Consider the following 24,765-nt stretch of genomic DNA (forward strand, 5'->3'; position numbering starts at 1 on the left):
TGGAAGCTAGCCAGTGTAGTTCAAATCCACAAAATGGGTGTGAGAGAGGACACAGGGAACTACAGACCTATTAGCCTAACCTCAGTTCCTTGAAAACTTTTGGAGAAGATTATACTGACTACTGTTGAAAGGCCTTTAAACAATAATATGCTCAACAGATAAGGTCACCCACCTACTGGATGAAGGGAAGGTGGTGGATGGAATTTTTCTGGATTTTAGTAAGGTTTAGTAAGCCCTCACAGCATCCTGGCTGGCAAACGGTCACAAGCGGTATATCTCAGGGATCAATTCTAGGGGCAGTCCTGCTCCATATATTTATCAATGATCTGGATGCAGCAGTTGAATGCACCACTAACAAGTTTGCTGATGATACCAAACTGGGAGGTGCTGTTGACTCTCTTGAGGGACAGGAGACCTTGCCCAGGGATCTAGATAGATTGGAGCATTGGGCAATCATTAATGGGATGGAATTTAACAAGAATGAATGATGGATTCTGCACCAGGGATGGAGTAACGCCAGGCACAAGGATGCATTGGGAGAAGAGCGGCTGGAGAGCAGCTCTGCAGAAAGGGATCTGGGGGTGCTGGTCGGCAGCAGGCTCAACGTGAATCAGCAGTGTGCCTGGGCAGCCAAGAGGGCAACCTGCACCCTGGGGTGCATCACACACAGCATCACCAGCCACTCAAGAGAGGTGATTTTCCTGCTGTATTCAGTGTTAGAGCAGCCTCACCTGGAGTACTGTGTGCAGTTCTGGGCTCCATGATTTAAGAGGGCTGTGAAGGTCCTTGAATGCGTCCAGAGGAGGGTAACAAAGCTGTGAAAGGGCTGGAAGGCCTGTCCTGTGAGGAGCGGCTGAGGACTTTGGGCTTGTCTAGTTTGGAGAAGAGGAGGCTGAGGGGCCACCTCATTGCTCTCTACAGCTTCCTGAGGAGGGGATGTGGAGAGGGAGGTGCAGATCTCCCTGGTATCCAGTGACAGGACACATGGGAATGGTTCAGAGCTGTGCCAGGGGTGGAGCCAGGACTGGCCATGAGGAAACACTTCTTTACTGAGAGCCTGGTCAAACACTGGAACAGGCTTCTTAAAGAGGTGGTCAATGCCCCAAGCCTGTCAGTGTTTAAGAGGCATTTGGACAATGCCCTTAGCAACATGCTTTAGCTTGGTCAGCCCTGAATTGGTTAGGCAGTTGGACTGGATGTTCATTGTAGGTCCCTTCCAAATGAAATATTATAGCCTATTCTGTTCTGTTCTAAATGCTAGCTTAGCTCCCTCATCTTGCCTCTCCTCCCCAAATTATGCTACATATATTACATGTCCATACAGCAGGCCTTCCACCTCATTTCCGTGGTTGGTCCATGGGTACCTCCCTGCCCTCTCCATCTCTCTGCATCTTTCCAGGTGCAAAGGACCAGGGAATTGCAGCAGCAAGTCCTTCCTTTACCTGTCGGCCTGCAGTCCCTGGTCTAATACATTCTAATGTACTGCAATTCACAGAGAGAGGTTCCTACCAGAACCTTGTGCCAGAGGTCTGCGTGCAAATTTAAAATTGGTGATTGTAAATAGATAGGAATTTATAGGCATGCATTTATAATTTACTTCCTAGAGCTTTATTAAATGAGCTACTTCCATCAGGAACATGTGCTGTAGCCCAAACATCCAATCTTCTTGCTGATTCATTAGAAACATGGTGAGTAAGAGGAGGAATAGCCAAGCTGCTTTTAAAATATTTTTTCTAAACTCAGCTAAGGAAACATTTTGCACTCTTCATCAATATTTCTGTGCTGAAGAGCAAGTTTTGGTTTATTAAGAGCTACACTGCAAACCAGTAAGAGAAACAGTGGCTGCAGAATTTTGTGCTGACAAAGGGCATTTTGCTGAGACTTTTGTACAGCTTGGAAGACTGGAAAATACAATGCTTTGTAGTAATTTCCATTCCTTTTTCAGTATGTCTTTGCAAGTATGTGAACTGGTATTTAGGGGAACTGAATAATAGCCATCCCGCAGGGTATACGGCTGCTGATCCTGGAGCCAGACACTGAGCTGATAACTCTTCACAGTTAGTCAATGATAACATAAAAACGTGGATTATCTGATTGTAATTCTGTAGCCTGAAGTCTTCATCTCTTTCTGTCCCTTTCATCTGTCTTGGTTTTTGCAAGGTATTGTAAAGCTGTGGTTCAAGATGTGTTGGCAGTGAATACTGAAAGGAACTTTAATTTTAACTCATAACAAAATTCAAAGATAATGAAAATGTTATTCTCTTTCTTCTTTGTCACTTTATTCTCTACTCTTTGTTAAGATTTTTTTCAAATTGTAGTTGATTTTTTTTACCTCCCGTTTAATGCTCACCTCTGATAATATGTACAATGTTAGGGAAGTAGGTAGCCAACCATATTAATATATTTATATAATGGGATAATTTGTCATTATTTGTTTGTGAGGCAATGGCACATATCATACCTTATTACTTGTTCAGTACTGGGAGTGCAGAAGAGGACAATGATGAATGGCATAGGACTGACAGAGAGACACAGGACGAGATCAAGGACAAAAAATTGATAAAAGGCTTCAGTACTCTGTCAGAGCAGTGTGTGGTTTAGGCACAGCATTAATTTGGAGTGTGTTTTCTCATGGCTCATAATGAGAGCCATTGGGACACATCTCTGTTCTTTACCACCTCAGACACTACACTGCAAAAGCAAGAGTGAAAATCAGCTTGGATGGTGGCTGGGCAGGAAAAGGGAAATAACCCAATATGGTTAGCTGTGCCCTCTGCTATTTTGACCGCCCCTAAACATTTCATAAATAATACTTCAAAGGACTGTTTCTCAAGGAAAAGAGGGCTATAAGGTTATGCAATTTTCTTCACAGTCTTGGCTCCATAGCTTTATAATGAAAAGGAACAATAAAAGGAAAAGGTGGAGTTATCCTGCTTGATACGAATTTACCAATCACTGTATTTTTCATGCAGGATTATTCTTTTTATTTTTAATTTTTAAGTTAAAAATATGTAAGAGTATGGCAAACTATTTTGTATCAAAATGAAATTAATGAAGGTCATTACATTAAAGATATCTCAAAGACTGAATGTTTTACACTTACATGCACATTTACTGATAACCTTTAACTTTTTGATGTGATTGGATAAAGATCTCCTGATAAATAATACTTAGTGTAGAGAAGAAACATGATTAAAAATGTGGTATAAAATCTATAAGCAGCAGTCCAGAAATAGATAAAATATGGAATAGCTGTCAAGCTAGATATACTGAATTAGCCAGAAATACAAGCTTTTGACTCACGATTAATTAACATTTCAAAATACATTTTACTCTCCAGAGACCAGCATAGGGAGGGCTATTTACAATCACGTACTGTCTTTACCCACCTGCTAAGGATGGAGTAATTAGGTACTGCATCTGACTTTTACTAGGGATGAGAAACTGCTTCAACACTGTGGAGAAAACTGTGAAGTACACCAAAACAATGAACAATGGTTTTCATAAAACATGCCTGTGGGGCTCCTGTTGCCTTATACAATATTTCTCCATTTGGTGACTACATGCCTTACATAGGTATAGCTCCATGTGGTGGTCACGCACTATTTCAGGTAGCATCCAAGCACCATGCACACTCAGGGGAGGACTGGCACAGAAGGGAGCAGGGGTGTGGCATGGCAGCTGGTTAACAAGTGCAGGTAGTGCTTCTGCACGTCAACACTAAAAAAGAACAAGGAATTTGAAACCCCCTAAGCCCGTTGGTGGGTCTAAGTTGCTCATCTGGAGAAGACATGCCCTGCATCCTGCCGGCCTCCTGATAACCACCATTTCGTAAATCTCTGTGTGCCCAGATTCTGAGTTTAGCCCACCATTAGTGATATACTGGATTTACTGTTGTTTTGACTTGGCTGATTGTACTACTGATTTGTATTTGTCACCGTGTTGTTATTCTGAGATAAATTGTTTATCCCAAAAGCTGTTGGCTGGTGGTGTCTGCTACCACATCTGGAACCTATAGCACGGCAGGGATGTCTTAAGCCCCTACAATGCTGGATATGTTTTTGTATGTACTTGATGGCCCCAGAAAAAATGCACAGTTAAAACTGGGTGAAAAGACCATTAAGAGCTGAGAGGAGATGCTCAAGTAATCAAAGATGGACATTATTTATAAAAACTGCATCTTGTCAGATGTTTTGAAAGGGGCTGTGCTCAGACACCCAGCAGTAAGAGATCAAAAGGTCAATTTGCAAAGAATGTTTAGTGACTGTGCTCTAACCTGGAGATCAGAGATCTATACTCAATTCTTCAATACACTCCAGACCACGTGCAAAACTTTGCGCAAATAATTTCATTTCTGAGTGCCCTATGATGCCCACTCTTTAAAATCAGAAAAAAGCATTTCCTTGATTTCACAGAGAATGAGTTCAGAATTTCTAAATTGTTTAGCTTTTATGGCAATGAAGACCAGAGACAAAGACCATGCAGAATGGGAAGTAGTTTCAGGATGTAGAGAAGGTAGGCTTCATCCCACCTAACTTTAGAAGTCTATAATACTTTAATCTGACTTACAACCCACACTACCTTTGTATTTGGTGGGGTGAAATAAGCATTTTAGAACGGCCTGTATAAGGTGGGTGTTTTGTATGAAAGATACTGCTTGCTAAATGTGCTTAACTTTTCCACTGACATAAAGTGCAACCCTAGGTGGCCAGCTGCTATGTAGACATCTATATCACAGATGCCCTCATTTGGTCAGATGACTGCCACCCATTGTGTACATGCGCAGATTGCTTCTAACAAGTGGGAGGCTTAGGGCCTAGATATGCCTCTTTCCTATAGTAAATAAATACAGAAAAAAAAAACAGGTAAGCAATACTGTGAAATTAAAATAAACACCAATGTGAAATCACATGGGTTTGTATTACAATATAGAAAAATTTATTAGATACCAGATTTTTTTGTGAGAGTGCAGAAGGTATGATTATATGTAAGCTTTCCCCATATGGAGATCTTGAAAGTAAAGAGCAATTCTTGTACCCAGTTCTGCTAAACTGTAGGTAAAAATGCAGTGTAGGTAGAGGTCCAAACCAGAATGTGTATAGTGTTTTGGGTTGAAGACAGAGCTCCCATCTTCTTGCCTTCATATAGATGTTCATTCAGGGTGCATCCATGTTAAAGACCATGGATGTAGGCCATTCATTCAGTGCACTCTCAGAAATAGCTATCCTGCCATCAGCAGCTTTTAAGTAACATGTCACATTGACGTTCTCTGATATACCTTCTTCAGGACTTTGCACAATGTTCTTCAAAACATGTCACTCCTGCCTAAGGTGTTTCGAACTTGGACTATCGCTCAGGTGTCTCATGACATTTTAAGCCTGCTTGACAGTGTCAAGATTTTGACATCTGACAGTTGGCCAAATATAGCATACACGACCTGTCTGCAGACACTGAGTATTGCTGTCTATATTTACTGGTATTAACATTTTTAATATAACTGCTTATCTTTCTGTACCAGTTTCTGTTAATCTGTTGCTGTAAAACTTCCTCATCAATTTGGCTTGGTAATTTTCCTCTCAAGCCTGTTTTCTTAGACTTTATCCTAAAAGCAGGAGGAAACAATAGGTGAAACCACAATTTAAGACAGAATGGCCAACCTTTTCAGTACTGTGGGGAGCCCAGGCCATATGTAGTATCACAGGCCATATATAAATGGTGATACTAGTCTCTGGAGTCAAATGATAGCAACTTCCTAAGGCCAGTTCCCATTTCTGCCCTCTTAAAAGACTAGCCACATGCCCCTCATTTTAGGTAAGTTATTTAAAGATAAATAATTTTTCTAAATAACCTTAAATAAGAACAGTTCTGTTACCAACACAATTTTGTCGTGACTCCAACAAAACCTCCACCCAGTAAATCTATCATTTTGTTACATACAGAACTGTACAGAGAAAAGCTGAGTCTTGTCTCAGTAGCCCTGAATTTGCTGCCCCCCCAGCTCATGGGCCAAAACTGTTCTTGCTTACATGAGATATGGTTTTATTTGTAAGTATGAACTGAGATTTTTGAGGCTCTATGACGTGTCAAAACTGCAGTGAAATTGAAATGGGTATGTGGCAACAATCTAAGAATATGGACACCTATAACCATTTTCTGTATGTTGTGCAGCACCTGGTCAGTGGGAGTAACATCCTTCGACCATCCAGGTCCTGCTGTTGTAGATCACTTTGCAGGACATTCCTTTGTCAATGTTCAATCCGACCCTATAAGGAATGCTGAAAGGAGCAAGTAGAAAGGCAAGAAAATAACTCCCCCATTAGAAAGCTCCAAGGAAACAGCTGAGACAATGGCATATTCCATCTTGGGAACAAAGTGTTTTACTCTGCTGAGAATAACTTCTCAGGATTAGACTCTTCAGTGATCTCTGTCAGCAAACCAAATTACCTGGCTCTGTGGAGGTACATGATAGAATTTGCCTTTCCCATTATAAAGGGAAGCAGGAAAAGACAATAAACATAAAGGCCTCCCATATTTTAAAATCTTGTCTCTTAATATTTTGTGCTTTATTAAATAAATAGAAAGAAAGAAACAAAGAAAAAAAAAAAAAAAAAAAAGAAAGGAAGAATACTTCACATTAAAGGGGCTGCCTGTCTGTCACAGCTTCCTGAGAAGCAAAAAATGCAGAGCTTGAGCCTCCCTCAGGCATGTTCAGGTAATCTGAGAGAATGCTAGTGGATGGCAGCCAAGACCAAATTTAAATTTGGGAGAGCTGGGTTTTTCCTCCAGTGCAGCTCAAGAATCACGAAGGTCTGAGACTTGAGGTTACATTCCGTCAGACTAGGCTGAGAACAAACTCGTTACCAGTTTTCTTCTAATTAGGACAAAATCAGTTTCATATGGAAATTTCCTGGCTCCCATTTAAGATCACAGAACAAGGCATAATGTGCCACATGTGTGAAGTAGTGCTTAATAAATGGGACGGTACATGCTGTGTTGCTGTGTACTCTAAGTCTGTGCTAGAAAAGGTTTGTTAGAGCTTACGTCTGCACCTTTTGTCAGATGCAGATACTAAGGCAATGCCTGCTGCTTCAGAGCCAATATGGCAGCTTTCCCAGGCTGCAAATTTAGAAACAGATTCCACAAACTAAGGATGGTGATATCATTTTCACAGTTACGTGTGATTGTTTCTCCCACACTGTAAGTATTTAGGGCCAGACGCTTAAAGGTACTTAGGCTAACATAGATTTACTTGGGGAAGATCGTAATTCTTTACTAGCACTTCCCAGTCTGGTTTGTACATGGCGCAGCTACGTTTTCCTCCCTCCCCCGATCCCTCCTACTGCCTTCATTAGTAAAGCTGGATCAAGCCAGATTTGGTGCTCAGTTTGGTTGGAGATAACTGCTCAAACCTTCTAAATCTGACCCTGTATCCAGTCTTTCAGGATTCAGCTTTACTCAAATATTCTTCCTCTCTCACCTGTTTTTCACTGAACCATATTGTCAAACACGAGCATCATGGCTCTGCTCTCAGCATTGACTACAGGAATTCACTACAGCGGCCTGGCTACTCGGCTCCAGCAAGCAGTCCTTGGGGCCATCTGGGTGCTTAGTTCCAGTCCTCTAATGACTGTTTATCAGTACAGATACGTGTATAGACTTGATTTTATTTACTTCTCATTTGCTTTTCTCATCCCACAGCTTTTCTCAGTGTAAATTATAAATTGTTTGAATGAACTTATAGCCTTCACAGCTTTGGAGGAAGCTGGAGTATATCGTTTGCAGAGGCATTTTAGAAAAAGCTACAGGCTTTGCTTGGTCAGTGCCCAACGTAAAGGAAATTTTCATTAAATTGAACTTAAATGGCAGTAAAAAATGTTAAATAATTTGTCATTGTAAATTGTTCATATTCAATTCTTGAATATTCAGGCAATAATGGAGCTAATAATGTGAAAAATAAAACCTATGTAGGTCCTATTTACGGTGCTGCAGATTCATTCTTTTATGATGTGTATTTTTATTGTTTCTCTACCTGTGAAGAATTATTATTCCTTAACCTCGCCAGCACATCCTTGTACTCACTTGTCACATGTCATAAATGGCATTGCTTTTAACAGGAGAATTTCTTTGTATGTTTTCTTTGTCTATCTGAGTTTTGAGTAAATATTGCAGTGTGCTTCTATTCGCAACAATGCTGTCTAGAATCCAGAAGATGGCAGTAGTTGCCAATAATTCAGTTGCAAAGGCAGCCTGTTTTCAAAAGTTGAAAAATAAAGAGCTTGCACTCAGAGGAAAGCCAAACTATATTTGCATGTATGTAAAATATTACAACATATCAAATTATCAGTATTATGTAGTAGTTTTTAAGTTCTAAAATGGGCTGTTAAATAGAACTTGCAAGTACATATGTTAAAGAATTTGCCCTAACACTGAATTTCTTTTTATTTAATCCAGCTATTAATATTAGCCAACCTAGTTTCAGTGGCACAGATGTCTTCGGCTATACCTCATTCCTAGCTTATTCTACAATCCCAAGCATCACCTTCTACTATGAATTCCGCTTGAAATTTCAGTTGGCAAACCACCACTCAGCTTTACAAGATAACCTGATTTTTTTCACTGGACAGAAGGGCCAAGGTAAGCTTTATTTTTATTACCTATCCATACAGGCTTTCAAATATTCATTAAACAAGTAGGATAAAAATATGCACAGCTTTTTCTTGATTATTTTTATAATATAATTTTATTAGGAGGAAAATAATCTCTTCAATACTTTATTGTTTTGTAAACACACAGTAAATAATCAATTGTACAAAAGTTTATTTTCATTAAGAAGTATAACTGCTTCCAGTAATTAAAGTCAACAGTTAATCTGACACATAAGGTAGCATATTTTTGAACAAAATAAATGGAAAACAGAAGATTTAGGTTCTCTTTTCAGTCATAAAGATAAATCTCATTATTGATTACATTAATTTGGTGCCCAGTTTTGAGAGATGCTGCCTCAAATCTTCTTCTGCTGATACTTTGTTGGAAAATCAATCCGTCTATCCAATGTGCCACAGCCACCCTGCCATTTCTTCTTCCTGTGTCCTCAAGCGACCTGCCGCAGGAGCAGCCATGAATTGCTGCTGTTGTCACAGGACTCTCAACACTGAAATCCAACCCTGTAGCAGCCAGAACTGAACTCTCTGTTATTTACCTAAAATATGAGACCCTAACCCCTGGTTCACTCAAAGCAGGTTAACCCAAGCTAGCTATGAGTAAGTTGTGCTACAATCTGTATAGCAAAGTATTCAACTTGGTCTGATTAGCACAGCAGAGAAGCAGTTTATATAAATCTACTTACAGCATCTGTACTGAGATTTTAGCAATACTTCAGGTGTCTCTTCACAGCACCCCATTGTGCAGGCTGACATGGCCTCAGCATTGAAATGGGGTAAAATAGTAATACCTGTTAAAGTTGAAAAAATGTCAATGAAATGTTAATGCAGACTTAAAGCAGTCAGGGTAGGAACTACTTTGTAATTAATAGATCATAGGAAACATATTACTTACTTTTACCTTAATTGTTTCTGCGATTGGAGCATGACCTAACTCTTGGGGTTGCAGCTGTCCTATGGGATTGTTGAAGCCTGAGAGGGAGGTTTGGTGATGTGTCTTTGGGTATAAACCCATCACAGTAGGAGAGTGATTTAGGTACCTAAATATAAGTCTCTACTGTCACAGCAGATGCTTTGCCGTATCCAAAACATCACATGAGTTTGGCAGATATGGCCCACAACTTACAGGAATGCTACACTTACACTGAACATGTCAGAAAATTAATACTTCAGGAATGTGAAAGAGGGGAGAAATGATTATTAGCAGTTTTAAGATACTGAGGGCCCGAACTACATTATTACTATTACTACATTATTAAAAATCAATTTTGGGGAGGCCTTATGCAGTTATATATATTGGACAAAACAGCTGCAGTACATTACATCAGTCAGATACAAGGTATCCTCCATTTGCTGTGTTAATACATTTGATATCTTATTAAGTCTTGTTTTCTGTTACATTTCTTTACTTAAGTTCCTGTACAGTCTGGGGCTTCTTCCCCTTTCTCCCTGTGGTAGATTTCCGAGACTCAGACTGTTAATGTATTGCAATGCAAACTAAAATATGTTTGCCTAGAACGGCTTGGCAGTTTACATATCTGTCATATAATTAAGCCTGTTACTTTTCATTTGCGAAGATCCTGTCAAATGTAGCTAGTGCAGCTCAGCTGATCGACTGTACTTCAGTGTTCCATGATACTCTGATACCGCACGTGGACAAACAGCCACAAACTGTTTTACTTCTTAATTTATCATGTTGATTATCCAAATTAGCCTAACACAGATAAGTATTAAACCGTTATGAGTGCATTTAAACACAAAACTTTGCTCTGCCTCTGTGTGTGAATCAGACTTTGCTAAGTTGTCTTCCAAACTTCAGCAAAATACGGTCAGGCCTGGGTGATCCTGCTAACTGAAATGTATTCAACTTTATTTTAACTGCGTCCAGGTCTCACACCGCTCATGCCTTGTTCTACTCCTGTGACGGTCACCATTCACCCCGAGGCAGTTTTTCCTTTCACTTACTAATTATTTATTGTTGTGGATGGAGGAAATACTGTCTTTCTTTTTTAGGTAGCCAAGTAGAAATGGTGCATGGAGTTGGCATGACCTAAAGCATTTCCATCTAGTCATTTAGGAAGCAGCTTTCAGAAGCCAGTGTCCCCATTGTTAAATTTTTATAGCAAGAATACATGATTCTCTTGCAATAAAAACACAAATGAATCATTAGAACATTCTTTTCAATGAGTCGAATGAGCCACTGCATTCAGACACGTTTCTGCAACCTTGGGAACTGAATTTCAAACTGTCAGTATAGAAATTGTAGCAAATGTAACCAAACAAAAGTTATACCCATTTGTCCAGTGTCTTTACTCAGGATAGAAAAAATGCAAATATTACATGTAGAGCACCAATGGTGCAAAATAACCTGATCTTTTTTCCAGTTACGATAATCAAAAGAGAATACCAAAACAAAGTTCTTAAACCCAAAACAGATACATCGCACTGAAGTCTTATCAAAAAGGCCTGGAGGATGTACCCTGTAATGTCAGAGTCCTTGTGAAGTGTAGGTCTTGCAACCATATTTAGCTGAACTGACTAAAAAAATTCTTACTGGTGTCGTTTTTATTAACAGAATACTAGCATTCTGGGCTTATTATATAGTTGTCAGGTGGAAACCTGGCTTTTTTTTTTTTTGCATATAATTTTTTTGTGAAGACTGCCATACAGTAGTAATGTGTTTCTGCAGCCCCATGTCAAATGATGGGTGGGCAGCAGAGTACCAGCTGTTGGCAAGGCTGAGAAACACTGAGGCACCCTGTAAATTGCTGTGTGGCAATTTTGTTTATTTTCTCCTTAGTTTAAATGATTGGGGAGACTGAGTTAATTTTAATTACTAGAAATTAGAAGAGACCACTTTAATTACTAGAAAGCAGTATTTCTTGCCACATGAGCATTGCTTATTTCACTGAGAGGAGATGATGTTCTAACAATTTACTTTTACCAAGTATCAAGCAATAATGCTCTCACCATGAGGAGTGTGAGGTTTTTCGCAGCCTGTGATCTTGCTGCAAGGAAGTATTTCTAATATTCCGATTACATTTTCCCCTTTCTCCGTTTCAACCCATTTCTCATAGTTAGCATTCTCTTGCAGTACCCTACCTGATCCCCCTCCTCCATCATCTCTGCCTAAACCACGGAAACCTGTTGTGAGGTACTATCAAATAATCTCTAACGCAGAGATCTATAACATCTTACCCCCACAAAGCTCATAAATCGAAAGTCATCCTTGTTCTGATATCTCACTTAACTTAAAACCAAGCCTCTCACAGCAGTCAGACTAACAGTACTCTTGATTTCCCCTCATCATGGTGGACATGTCCTCTTCTTAAATCTTGGGGCTATGGCTGACCCCTGGCTTGGGTTGGAATACTTGACAAACATCTGTTCCCACAGGCCAGGACAAAAGTTGCCACTGTCCGTATGTGTACAGGGTGCCCAGGCGCTGGCAGGGGGGGCTGCAGGGCGGCCTCTGTGAGGAGAGGCCGGGGCTGCCCCAGGCCAGACACAGCCGGTTCCAGCCGGCTCCAACCCACCCCACCCCAGGGCACGGCTGAGCCCCACAGCCACGGTGGTGGTGCCTCAGGGAAAATATATTTAAGAAAGGGAAGCAAACGCCACAGAGGGAAGAGGAGAGAACAAAAAGAGTGAGAAATGGCAGAGGGAACACAAGGTCAGAGGAGGAGGAGGAGGAGGAGAAGGAGGACCTCCATGCCACCTCCACAGAGAAGCAGATTACCAACACTGTAGCCCTTGGAGAACCCCATGCCAGAGCAGATGGAGTAACTGTAGCCCATGGAGCAGAGGAAAGGTGTGAGAAGGACGGAGAGGCAGAGAGAAACCACCGTTACTGACCACGGACCCCCAGCCCCATGCACTGCTTGGTGGTGTAGGTGGGGAGAGGAATCTGGAGTGAAGGAGTGAAGTTGGGCCTTAACATGTGTTAAGCTTATGTAAATAGTTGTTTGTTACTTACAAGTGGGAGTAATAATTGGGACAGGGGCATCAAAGCACACATTTGGAATGAGGACCACTATACGACATTGCAAGAACAAATAGGAAAAGACCTTTGCTAAAACAAACACAAAATGAGATAGCCTCATGAAAACAGAAGAAAATATAAAACAAAATACTGTTTACAGACATGAAATTGAGCACTGAATTCCTTGAATTCACAGGAGAGTTGTAAAAAGAAAGTGACGGCTTTGAATTTCAATTCAGGACATCCTAATCCATGACTGAGAACATTCTTCTCTTTTTCCATTGTTTGTATCCCAGTTCTTTTACCATACTAAGAGTATGTGCAAAAGAAAGGGTGCTGTTTGTAAAAAGAAACAAGTTGATCATGTTTTCTGTCATGGTGGTTCCACTCTTGCCTACGCGAGAAGAGGGATTGAATTCTCTTCAAAGATGCCAGTACTTGGATGACCAGGAATGGGTCCAGGAATTGAATTCTTACTCATAGGGATTATGTCAGTCTTAAAATCTTTCAGATGAGATTTTTATAGTATAGTACCTGAGAAGGTGCTACACTTACAGCACGTAGTCCTAAATGTAAAGAAATTATTTACTGCAAATTTGCAAATGAATGAGTTCTAACCTGAAAGTTTAAGAAGACTTCAGAGCATTAAATCATACAGCTGTTCTGGCCAGAGAAACTTCAGTAACAAATACTCTAGAGGCGCCCTAATCAGGAGCAGCTGCAATAAAATCTCCAGGCTCAGCTGTGTCAATGGCAGCTGACTGAGCTTGATAGAAACTGCTAGAGCTTCTTCAGGGCCATATCCCTGTTGCTCCCCCTACCTTGCAGCAGCAGGTACCCTCAAGTTTTGCGACTGTTAAAGTACCTACAGCGAAAGCGGAAAGCATACAGGAATAGAACTAAGTCATGGGCTATTCTCACATGAAATTTGGAATTTCAGTTTGCTTTTTTTAAGATTCTGGAGAAAGTTGAGAATTTATTCATGTTGGGGGGGGGGGGGAGGGAATAATTGCAATGACTGCTAAATTCACCAGGCTCAGCAGGTTTTGTGGATGTCCCTAAGCTACTCTAGTGTGAAAAAGAACTTCCTTCCAAAAGCCTATAAATATGTTCAGAATCTCTGCAGTTTCTATTTTAAACCCAAAATAATACTGGAAATATTCTTACATGTTAAACAGAGAATATTAAAAATACAAACAAAACTTAAAACCTTCCTGGCTAAAATTTTCCTAAACTGTTATATTTTCAGTGGAGTTGGAGAATATTTTATGCATCAGTATTCACTAAATCCTGGAATAAGTAGTTATTCTTTTTTTGTCTTTCAGGTCTGAATGGAGATGATTTCTTGGCATTAGGCCTCCGTAATGGCAGAGTAGTATATAGTTACAATCTAGGTTCTGGCACAGCAACAGTCATTAGTAAAGCACTCGATCTGACACTCAATATTCACGTCATCCATCTTGGTAGATATCTCCAAAAAGGCTGGCTGAAGGTAAGAAATTATTTACTTTAGAAGGATAGCTTTTAGATGAAAGTGTTCTCTTTTTTTCACATTTTGTATGAAAAATGTAAAAATTACTTTTATGTTTCCCTGTTAAGTTTGGAGGACTGTCTTCATTAGGAGCTCCTAAATAAGGTAAATTCCTTTGTTGTAACAAATATAAATGTTTCATTGGAAGGTGGATGATCAGAAGAATAAAACTGCCACTTCTCCTGGGAGGCTGGTTGGCCTCAATGTCTTCAGTCAGTTTTATTTAGGAGGCTATCGCGAGTACACTCCAGAACTCCTACCAGAGGGATCCAGATTTAAGAACGGCTTTCAAGGTAAAGATTGTACTTTTTCAATTCCTTTTAAAACATGCATTAGATTGTTTCAGTTGCCAATGAAATAAAGCTCTAAAATGTCTGTTGTATAAGGAAACAAACTAGGATCTCCTTGGCTGAGATTCCTGTGGCTTTTTTATTATTGCACTCCAATAACTAAGAATCATGATGCGGAGTGGTTTTGCTAAATATTTGTAATACTTACAGTTTCTGAGAAAAATGGAAGTTTGTCATGATATAATTTCTTCTTATCTGTCCCTGTTCTATGGCATCGCTCTAAAAGGACTTCCTTTCTGTGCAGTAAAGTAGTTTAGATTCTTCTCCCAACTAGCCCTGACCGTTGTCACTGGCAGTGCTGGTTTGGGTAACAGTTTTCATGCTGAAAGCTTCTTTCTGATAGGGCATCCTGAAATCTGATCTTTTTTCCTGACATCATGATCTAGGTCTCTAGACAGGACCTAAGGAATTCCTGTTAGGGATATTTCAGCTATTTATCTAACAGATAGTCATTCCTACCTTGAAACTGGTATTTGAATCTGTGCAGAAATCTTAATTCAACTGCTACCAGATCAGCAGTGAAGCAAAGGATTTGTTCCATTCCTTACTTTTGTAGAAATAATGTGCCTAATATTTGTGAGGTAAACGTCAATTTATTTTAAGCACTGGAAAGCCTTTCAAATGAAATAAAAACATTTTGCCATAGTAGAGCAAAGTTTGAGTTCTACATTATGAAAGACAAGCATAGCAATAAAATTCACTTTCATACACTACTACACTCCATTTCCACTAAGACCACGTAACTGCCTCTTTTCCAGCCATCATCTTACTTTTTATTCTCACACAGAAACTTCTTCAAAATCAATTTCCTATCCTATAATCAGCTTTTCACTCAGAAAGTCATATGAATTAACTTTTCATCTGTCTCTGTCTTTTCAGGAAGTATGGATTGAATAGTTACACTTTTCGTAACTTCTTAACAGCTTGCAAATTGGCATATCATAAATCATGATGTCTATACAAGAATCATAGAATCATAGAATGTTTTGGGTTGGAAGGGACCCCTAGAGGTCATCTAGTCCAACCCCCCCGCAGGAGCAGGGACACCGCTAACTAGATCAGTATTTTAATAGTGTCAATATTTGTGAGGTACTTCTGGCTTTTTTTTATAGACATGTTAATGTTAGGGGTGACCAAGAGGCATCTCTGGTGCTTCACTTTAACTGCAAACCTTTTGCCAATTTTACAGATTCCTCAGGTTTGCAACTGTATTGTGATGGCCAAGTTTCTACAAATGCAGGATGAATATTCTTCCAAAAAATAAAAAATATTTCAAAGTTCATGTACTGTTAGTTACCATACTATTTATTGATTTTTCTTACTGTTTCAAAAGAAGTCTCTGCCTCAAAATTTTGTCAAAACACGTAGTGCAGTTTTCTCTTTGTTTATATCATTCTCAGTATTAAGTCTAGTATATTTGTTAATTCATTCCATGCTCCAGTTCCTAGCAGCAGCTTGTCTCTGTTCTCCAGAGCTTACTGACTTTCAAGGAAGCTACACTTTCCTATGACTGATTTCCTATGACGTTTTCTTATGTAGTCAACATCTCATTTGTTCTTCTACCTCAGAAATCCAGAGTTTCGGCTCTCAGGATCCTCAGGATCAGAAATAAACCTCCATAGCCCTTCTCCAGAGTGGGAACTGCAATGCCACTAACATAAAAGAAAGTTTTGAACCATTTTACTTCAGCCAATCTGCAGCTATAGGGAGCCCACAGAAAAACTCTGGAAGTGACAGTCAAGATGCATTTAGCTAGCACATAGTTGATTAAACCACTCAGACTTTTGGAAAGCTGCTGTTGGCTGCTTTTAAAGACATGATTTATTAAAACCATTTTTCTTCTAATACCAGAGTGTATCTCTCCTTTTATAAGCAACCACTATTGCATTAAGAAACACTGAGGTCAGCCTTGCTGCTGCAGACTGTCCCCAGTGTCAATGTGCAATCATTTAGGATTTTTACTCTGTACAGGTACTATTTCAGACCATTTCCTCCCTTATCTTCATGCCTTTAGCAGTTGTTTAAGTAATTTCCACAGAGGAGGAGGAAACCGAAAATAAATGTCTTTAATAAATCTAATTTAATAATCAAAAGATTGGGAATTTTAAGTTTAGGAAATTTGGAGATCAGTAGGCTGAAGAATGTTTGGTGGTACATTAAGCGAATTAGAAAACTTCCGTCAGCCCCTCTGAGAAGCTGAAGAGGCTAGTAAGGGTAAAGCTCAAATAAAGCAGCCAAGAAGCTCTTACCATGAAGCTGAACTGTTGAGGAACCTCTTTTGCACTGAAAGAACCACCTCTTCACACAAATGATTTTGCAAAGTAGTAAATAAAATTCCAGCTACTGCAATCACTTTTAAAAATAAATTAAACCCAGAACTCAACTGAGTTCCAAATAGATACAAATAAAGCCCTGTGGTCAAAGTTTATGCTCATAATAAGCTAGAATACATTGCAAGCTTGCCAGGGCAAAGACTGCTTTCCTTTATGTTCCTGCATCACAGATGTCACAGAAGGAAAGTGATTCCTGAAGTAGTTTTTGATCAGTGTTGCCTCTTGCATCGCAGTTTGGTATGATATGTGTTTGGGTCACAGCTCAGAGCAGCACTGGGTAGTCATTGTGGGGGCTGTCTTCTCTTTTAGACAAACACCCCACTACTCCCAAGCAGTGAAGCAAAACAGGGGAAAAGCACAGTACTTTAAGACAGGTAGAATTTTAGAAATGTGTAAATTCACTACTGCGTTCAGATAGACCGCAGTTTATCTATCTATTCCTGTCAGTTTTCTTACTGCATTTTTAGCACCTCTGCTTAAAAACACCTGCTTTGTGTACTTTTAGTCAAATTAGTACCAAGTGCTTACAAGCAGGTAATGGAGACTAGTGAGATATTTTTGAAAAAATTCTTTGTATGATAAGAATATATCCCCCCAAAAAGTAAAGCTGAGTAATGAAGTCATATTTTTTATAATTTTGAAGTTTCCTTAATCCATTGTTGGTGGCTCTTTGGTGGTTTGTGAGCTCTGTTTGACTGGGGTGAAAGCTATAAATTAAATTGAGAGTAAAAAAAAAAAAAGTCATTGACAGAAATCTCTAAGTGTGGTCTAAGGAGTCACTAGAAAAAAGACTACAAACACATGGTAGTATAGCCTCTGTCTTGTTGCATCAGATTTCAGCTTACTTGCATGAAACTGATCTTCAGGACCAAACCAAGTTTAGCTCAAAAATTCAGCAACTTCTTTTGAGTTCCTCTTGCAAACTTGGCTGTGTCAGAAAACCTCTCCACTACTCAGAACAGTTGGCAGCCTCTCATTAAAAGAGGCCCCAAACTGGCAGAGCAAAGGGAATTCAGGTCAGAAAGAAGGCACATTCGTCAGCTGATCCCTCTGCAGAAGGCTGTGTAGTGCTTGCTACCACAGGCTCAAATTGCTGCTCTGAGTCCTTCATCTGCATCCCACTGAATGAGAAGAAATAAGAAAATTAAATGAAAAATCGATTGAACTTGTAAAACTGGGCCAAAAAACTCTTGTACCCACTATATGCTTTGTTTACAAGTGCTCACAAACTGTTTCTGCCCTAGATGTTCTGCTGGTACCATTAAACTAGTCATCAACACAAATGACAGTTTATTTTGCATTATGACCTTACCAGTTCTTGGGTACTCACTGTGCTTTCCATTGTTTACACAGAGCTCTGGCCTGCTTTTTCTTTGCACTCCAGCAAGACTTAGGAGAACAGAACATGCTTTATCTGCTACTGATAAACAGATGAAGCATTAGTTAGGATTTACCAAGCATACGGTGGCCTAAAACCAACACCGGTAAAAGCAAAGAAGCAGTAATATGAAGTTTGCAAATAATCATCAAACTAGGTTATTTTTAAATTGCTTAATATGAGTTTTTGAATTACCGGTTATGTGTCAATATAAACAGAACTAAAAACTATGTGTAATATGGACAGCCTGCCCAAGAAAGCTACTTTTAGCAACATCATTATAACTACAGTTAAAATAGTTATCTTGCTATAAATATTACTTATATTTTCTTCAAAAGAAATTATGTTACTATAAAAAAAAATCACAATTGGACATTCATTATGTCTTTCAGGTGCAAGTTTTTTTTCTTTTGTGATTTCAGTGAATCATGCAAAAACTCATATTAAGCAATTTTTTTTTTAAAAAGTGTGATGATTACTTGCAATCTCCATATCATATCCTTTCCCTAATTTTAATATTAAGCAGAGAGCCTCTGGCATGCACTGCTGAATACCTACTATTCTCATGATTTCAAGCACTGTGGGAATTCACCATATCTCAGCTAAATTGTATAAATCAGGTTTAGAAAGGTACGAGCGTTTCCAAATACATTACTATACTGGTTTAACTAAAGTGGTTTAAAACCTGATATTTAGTTTAAAATTGTACACGTTTATGTATAGATCTGGATGACATTTCAAAAGTGCTTAACGCTACCTTTAAATGTGACTCCGAGTCTCTTGGATGTTCAGGTATATTTTGAAAAGTTACTTAGGGTTTGATCCAAAAAGATATCATATATGGCATAATCTTCAGCTTTGCAGTACATCAATAAGCACGTGGATCCGGAAACGTGACTAAGAATTAATGATGAATTAAGTTAGTCCCATAAGACTAACCACCCTGTGCAGTCACTAGGAAGAGCAATGACTCTCTAAAGGGGCAATCCCCCAGAAATCCCACAGGCTAATCAGGAGCTGCCCACAGGTAGCAAGTGGGGAACATCTCTGCTTCACTCTGAAGCTTTGGCTCCTCTTTGCACTTGAGATAGATACCAATGTATTAGCAAATTAAAAGAATGTCAGGGCATAGATCCAGGCACTGGCACTCAATCAGCTCTACAAATAAATTCTTACAAAGGTCCCTGACAAATATTTGGTCTGTGACAACTGTCGTTTTTCCAAACAATTCTTTGGTGTATTTAGGGGTTTAACATAATCTAGGGACCATTTCCCATCAGTAGTCTAGTTGCAGCTATGCTGTTCTGGAAGTAATAAAAATTTGGTAATATAATCTTGACTGCACCAAGTCACTTGCCTCCAGGACCAAGTAATAAGCCATGGAAGTGTTTACTTTACTAGTATACATTAAACTTCTGAATTATTTTCTGAGATTAAGGGCCTAAAGGAGCAGTTATATACCTACTTTAAAATGTGATTATGAGTGACATGGTCTGTATGTACCAGGGACTGAAGCATTCACTTAAGAAAGGGAGAATCTGGGACTTTCCCTGAAGGGGTTCTTTTCAGCCTAAGGAAATTCAAGTCCACATTCCCTGCCTGCATTATATTAGTCAGTGTTCTCTGGATTCTTACATATTTTACATTAAACAGACTTCTTGGTCTCTGTTCTCTTTTTTTTTTTTTTTTTCTGGTTGGTTTTTTTTTTTGACCACTTTCATCTGACATAGATGCATTCCTGTAAGACCATGTGTGTGTAAACACAAAATTGCGCCTAGTCACTCCTTAGTCATAGAATCATAGAATCACTTTGGTTGGAAAAGACCTTTAAGATTATCGAGTCCAACCTTTAACCTAACCCTGCCATCCCACCACTAAACCATGTCCCTAAAAAGTCAAAAGTCACTGACTTCATATTCTGTCTATTCCTTGAGAAGTTACTTCTGTTGGCTTACCTATCATTAAATGAAGGAACTTACAATCATCCACTCACTTGCCTGAACCACAAGCAGCCAGCGTACCTTTAGCTCATGTAGATGGTATGATTGCCACCCACTGAAGACATCCTGATGGAACCCAGACTCTGTCCTGTTGTTTGGTTTGTTTTGACTTCTTGTATCTGTTTTAAACTTCATTTATTTTTTCTTTCTACTCTTGAGGCTGCATTTTTGATGTTCAAGTTCGCACCAGCATGAATCAAGAGTTTAAGTCACCAGGGACTCCAGAAGGTCACCCCAATTCTGGTCGCAGTGTTGGACAATGTAAAGATTCTCCATGCAATTTAATAAAATGCAGAAATGGTGGAAAGTGCATAGAAAGTGGTTCTACCATATAGTAAGTATAATTTTTTTGTACACTACAGCATAGACTGATCTCTAGACTAATAACTGTGGTGCCTATCATCTTATAAGAAAGAAAGAAAACTGCTGAAGGGCTCAGTCAGTTACACAGAGAATTTTAATCTTACATTAATAAAATGAAAAATAAAATATTAAAATTGTGTTCTAACACTTCCTGGGGAACTTTTTAAAGAAATTCCATGGGCTGGTTCTGCTCCACTGAAGTCACTGGCATCCAGACTTACTACGAATTGCATGGGAAGAACTAGATGTTTAGGAAAGACATTTCTCTAAAACTAAGTGAGCAGTCTAGCTAGCAGAGAGCAAAGAGCAAAGAGGAGAGCTTGACTGCCTTAGTGTCTCAACATGGCTGATGGGGCAAAAATAGGTGACTTCTGTTTCCTGGAAATTAGTATTTTCATCTAAGAAACCCTTTCTGGAATAAACCACTGGCTGCCCAACATCAGAAAGTTCTGAGACAGTTTAAATCCAAAGGAGCTCCCTTACCTAACATCTGTGCATCCTTCTCTCCTGCTCAGATTCTCCCTAATACACACACATTTCTCTTTGCCTCCAGTTGTGATTTCTGTGGGTACTTTCCTGACTCTTGAACGCGCCTTCCCTGATCACTCTTCATGCCATTCTCAAGTGTTCATTCACTGTTGCCTTTCCAGATCTGCTGGCTGGCTTGCTCATGTAATAGCTTATTAATCCATTTCAAACTAAACAAGGTGTGTTAGTAAGGATCTCATGTTAAAACTGTTTGAACTACAACAGTTCATCATGTAAGCTGTTCACCTGGCTGATCTATGGGATAATAAGCGTTGGCGAGGACAGCCGGCCCAGAAGACGAGCCTATGGTCTTTCATGCCTTATCAGTAAGTGTGGATGGATCCTAGCATCCAGAAGGCATGCAAGAAGGAAGAGCATCTGCAGTTCCAAATTGCTGTTGTCTGTCAAAATTTCCATTGTTATAAATACTTTTCTCAAACACTTTGTAACTCAGCTGTAAAACCTTTGCTGAGGAACGCTTTTGATTTTAAAAGTATCTGCCAAGATTAATTATACTTGCGTCCCCTCATGTGCTTCCACATGTGTTCCTTTATTTGCACGTATTTGCATGATTTTTTTTAAAAAGAGAAAAATGCTGATTTAAAACATCTGTAGACACTGACTGAAAACATTGTGGACAGCAAGGCAGATAAAAAGAAAAAGACAGGCTTTGCACTGTGGATCCTCTGTATATGATTCTTCTTCAAAACAACAAAGACCTGTCCTTCTGTGTGCTACAAAGACTTTGCATAACTCTTAAGCTAAAAACAATCTACTAACTGTGTGTTGAAGAGAGAATTATACGGTAATTGATTTTGCTGCCCTTGAGACAAATCTTCATTTGTAAGAAAACCTGAAACCTGTACAAAATTCATGCTTCTAAAGCTAGCGAGGCTGTGCTAAAATTGGGAAAATTCACCCCTGAGATGCAGCATGGAGTTCCCTCCCCATTCCTCTTGTGAATGTATTTATATTCTCTTAAATATGGTAATGAAGGAAATGCTCTGAAAAATATAATTTGGGATTGCTTTCCAATTGTTGTGCTACCGTATGTCCCAACTATTGCACTTTGCAGGATCCTTCCAGACCTGTTAAACCCTTGACATTCAGAGTGTTCCATTGTTCTGAGGAACAAGAAAGGACGATGACACTCTTTTCACTTATGAGCATATTAGAGGAGATACAAAACCAAAACTGCAAGAAAAAAAAAATATCAGAAATGTGGGCTGAAGCATGCCGCTCTCACCTGCCCATCTGCACCACCCTGAATTCTTGCTTCAGCAACTTACCCAGCAGTGTTAAGTCACCTTCATGTCTGTAAGGTACACAGAGCCACCACCAGCAAGATCTAGAGAACATTTGGAAAGCAGGTGGCAGAATAGAGTGGCAGCTGGTGACACAGCTACATTGGAAGCTTGATATTATATTTCTTTTTCATCATTATAGTTTCATAATTTGTATTGCAGATTTGTTTAGGGACTGTTACAAAATGGGGTAGGGGGGTGTAACTTGTTTTTTCTGGGTTTTGATTGTTTGTTTGTTTTTAATTTGTAGTGGCCTACTACTGAATTATATTCGTCTCCTCATATTTCAGGACAGCTAGGTCTTCACAAACTATGTATATATGCATACATGTACCTGTAATAGCCACTTTTTCCTCTCACAGGAAAAGTGAAATATTGCCAAAGACGTGTGCAGGTAGCATGCATATCATTTTTGTCAATGTACGGTAGCTGTCAATACTGTCTCAAATTTTCTCAGAGGGAACTTATTTCTGTTTTCGAATCATTTGTGTTCCTTTGAAGAGCAGGGTCCTTCAGGGAACTGGATTTGTGTTCAAATATTTTTTCTCCCGAAATGAGATATCTCCAGAGGTTTTCATTGCTGTTTTGAGCTATTTTTATGTCTTGCTTTCACCACCCTGCCAGAAAGTGTGCAGTACCATTAAGCTGTAGAGTCAGTTGCTATAGGGATAATGCTTTGATTTAAATAGAAGCAGAAATATACAGCATTAAACTTTATATTTGGGCCAGCAACAGAGCACAATTACTATGTTTTAACAAAATAGAGAGGAAATATTTTAATAATAAAATGAAGAATTTTATGTTCAAGGGACAATGATATCCTCCATTATTTTATTTATAGCCCAGAATCATACACAATAGAAAATTACATATAACAAGGTTGGCTATGATGTGTTATGGCTATTGCTTGTTGCTGAAGTAAAAGAAAAGTATATCTTGTGTGCACTTTGAGCAGAACATCAGACAGGATTTAGTTTGCTAAATGCAAGCACGTAATATCACTTTAGATACCCCTGGGTAAACCATTTGGCTTTCAGCGACTGCTTCAGAAGAACTTAGGACTTGCATAAGCTTTCTGTCATACCTCCAAGCCTCAGGTGGATTTCTCAGTCCTCTATAGCTTTCAAATAGCACTAGCCACTTAGGCTTAGGAAATTAAATCATACCCCTATATGGTAGAGGGATGCCTCATAAAATGAGCTGCTGTAGTTTAATTACTAGGTTAGACATGATTAGAACCAATTTTCAGTGCAAAGATGAAACCAATCATTAATGCAAGAACATATTTTTGTAGTTTGTAAGGGAAACTATTTAATTGTTGTGGTTTAGATCAAAAAGAGTTTCTACTTTTGGGGGTGGATTTGCTGTCTAAAAATTGTAATCCAATTTGGCTTATTTAATAGGACACACATTCCATTGTTCTCTTTGTTTAAATATAGTTAATTTCCTTCCAGTCTTAATTTCTTCAGACTCCATTTTTACCTCCTAGCCTGAAGATTGACTGGTTTTCATTAATGCTCTCATTTTCTACTGCCTGAATTTAAAGCCACTTTTATTCAGAGACCTCCTCCATTGTTCAGCATCTTTCAGTTCCAATACAGTACAAATTTCAGAAATATATCTAGAGATCTGCAGCATTTTGGATAGCCTGATGTGGCCATTATGAATTTGAGACAACCTGCAGTATCTGAGATACACATATGATGGTGACAAATGTGACAATACCTTCTGGAATAGTAGTTGGAGACTAGGTGAAATACCCCAGGAAGTTTCAGATATCACTAGACATCTGCCTGGTCTCAGTGGACTAAATTATTAGGTCAATTAATTGACCCTCTGATGTCCATTAAGTATATTCCTGTTTCACGTGTAGACACCAAAGTTCAGGTGTCTGAATTTGCAGGGCTGACTCCCTCCTTTACTGCTGTAAACTGCCTGTTTGATTTGACACTACATTTGCATAACTGTAGGAAGTTGCAGGTTTGTTAGCACTCAACGTGACATTTTAGAGATGATATTTTTTACGTTGAATGTAAGAATGCTCTTTGTTTAGTTTAGGAAACCATGTTGGATGTAAGTAAACTTTCCAATTCCTTCAGAATAATCCTTTAGGACCTTTAGGTTTTTCCCTGTAAGGTTCAAGAAATGCTTCTGGTTTGATTAGGATTTTCTGTAGTAACATGCAGATGTATTGCTTACATAGCTTATAAAATAAAAATATTTCTAATTATTTTTTTTAAATGTTGCCTGGATATTTATAAAGAAATTTCAGGGATTGGTCTATAATCAACAGTGACATAAACTTGTTGTCCTTCCTTATGTGGAAACTGTTACTT

The 24,765-nt window shown here is 39.0% G+C and overlaps 1 protein-coding gene across 1 annotated transcript in view; it reads left to right on the plus strand.

The window, feature by feature from the left end:
• Positions 1-24,765, plus strand: part of EYS (eyes shut homolog) — a 904,272-nt gene that overhangs the window by 851,955 nt on the left and 27,552 nt on the right. Inside the window, exons 41-44 of the mRNA XM_035895612.1 lie at positions 8,452-8,634; positions 13,968-14,134; positions 14,322-14,466; positions 20,394-20,568. Of these exons, the coding sequence (XP_035751505.1) occupies positions 8,452-8,634; positions 13,968-14,134; positions 14,322-14,466; positions 20,394-20,568 (670 nt within the window). The remainder of the gene's footprint in view (positions 1-8,451; positions 8,635-13,967; positions 14,135-14,321; positions 14,467-20,393; positions 20,569-24,765) is intronic.

The sequence above is a fragment of the Egretta garzetta genome, unplaced genomic scaffold (genome assembly GCF_000687185.1).
Source record: "Egretta garzetta isolate BGI_Z169 unplaced genomic scaffold, ASM68718v1 scaffold55, whole genome shotgun sequence".
Taxonomy (NCBI): Eukaryota; Metazoa; Chordata; class Aves; order Pelecaniformes; family Ardeidae; genus Egretta; species Egretta garzetta.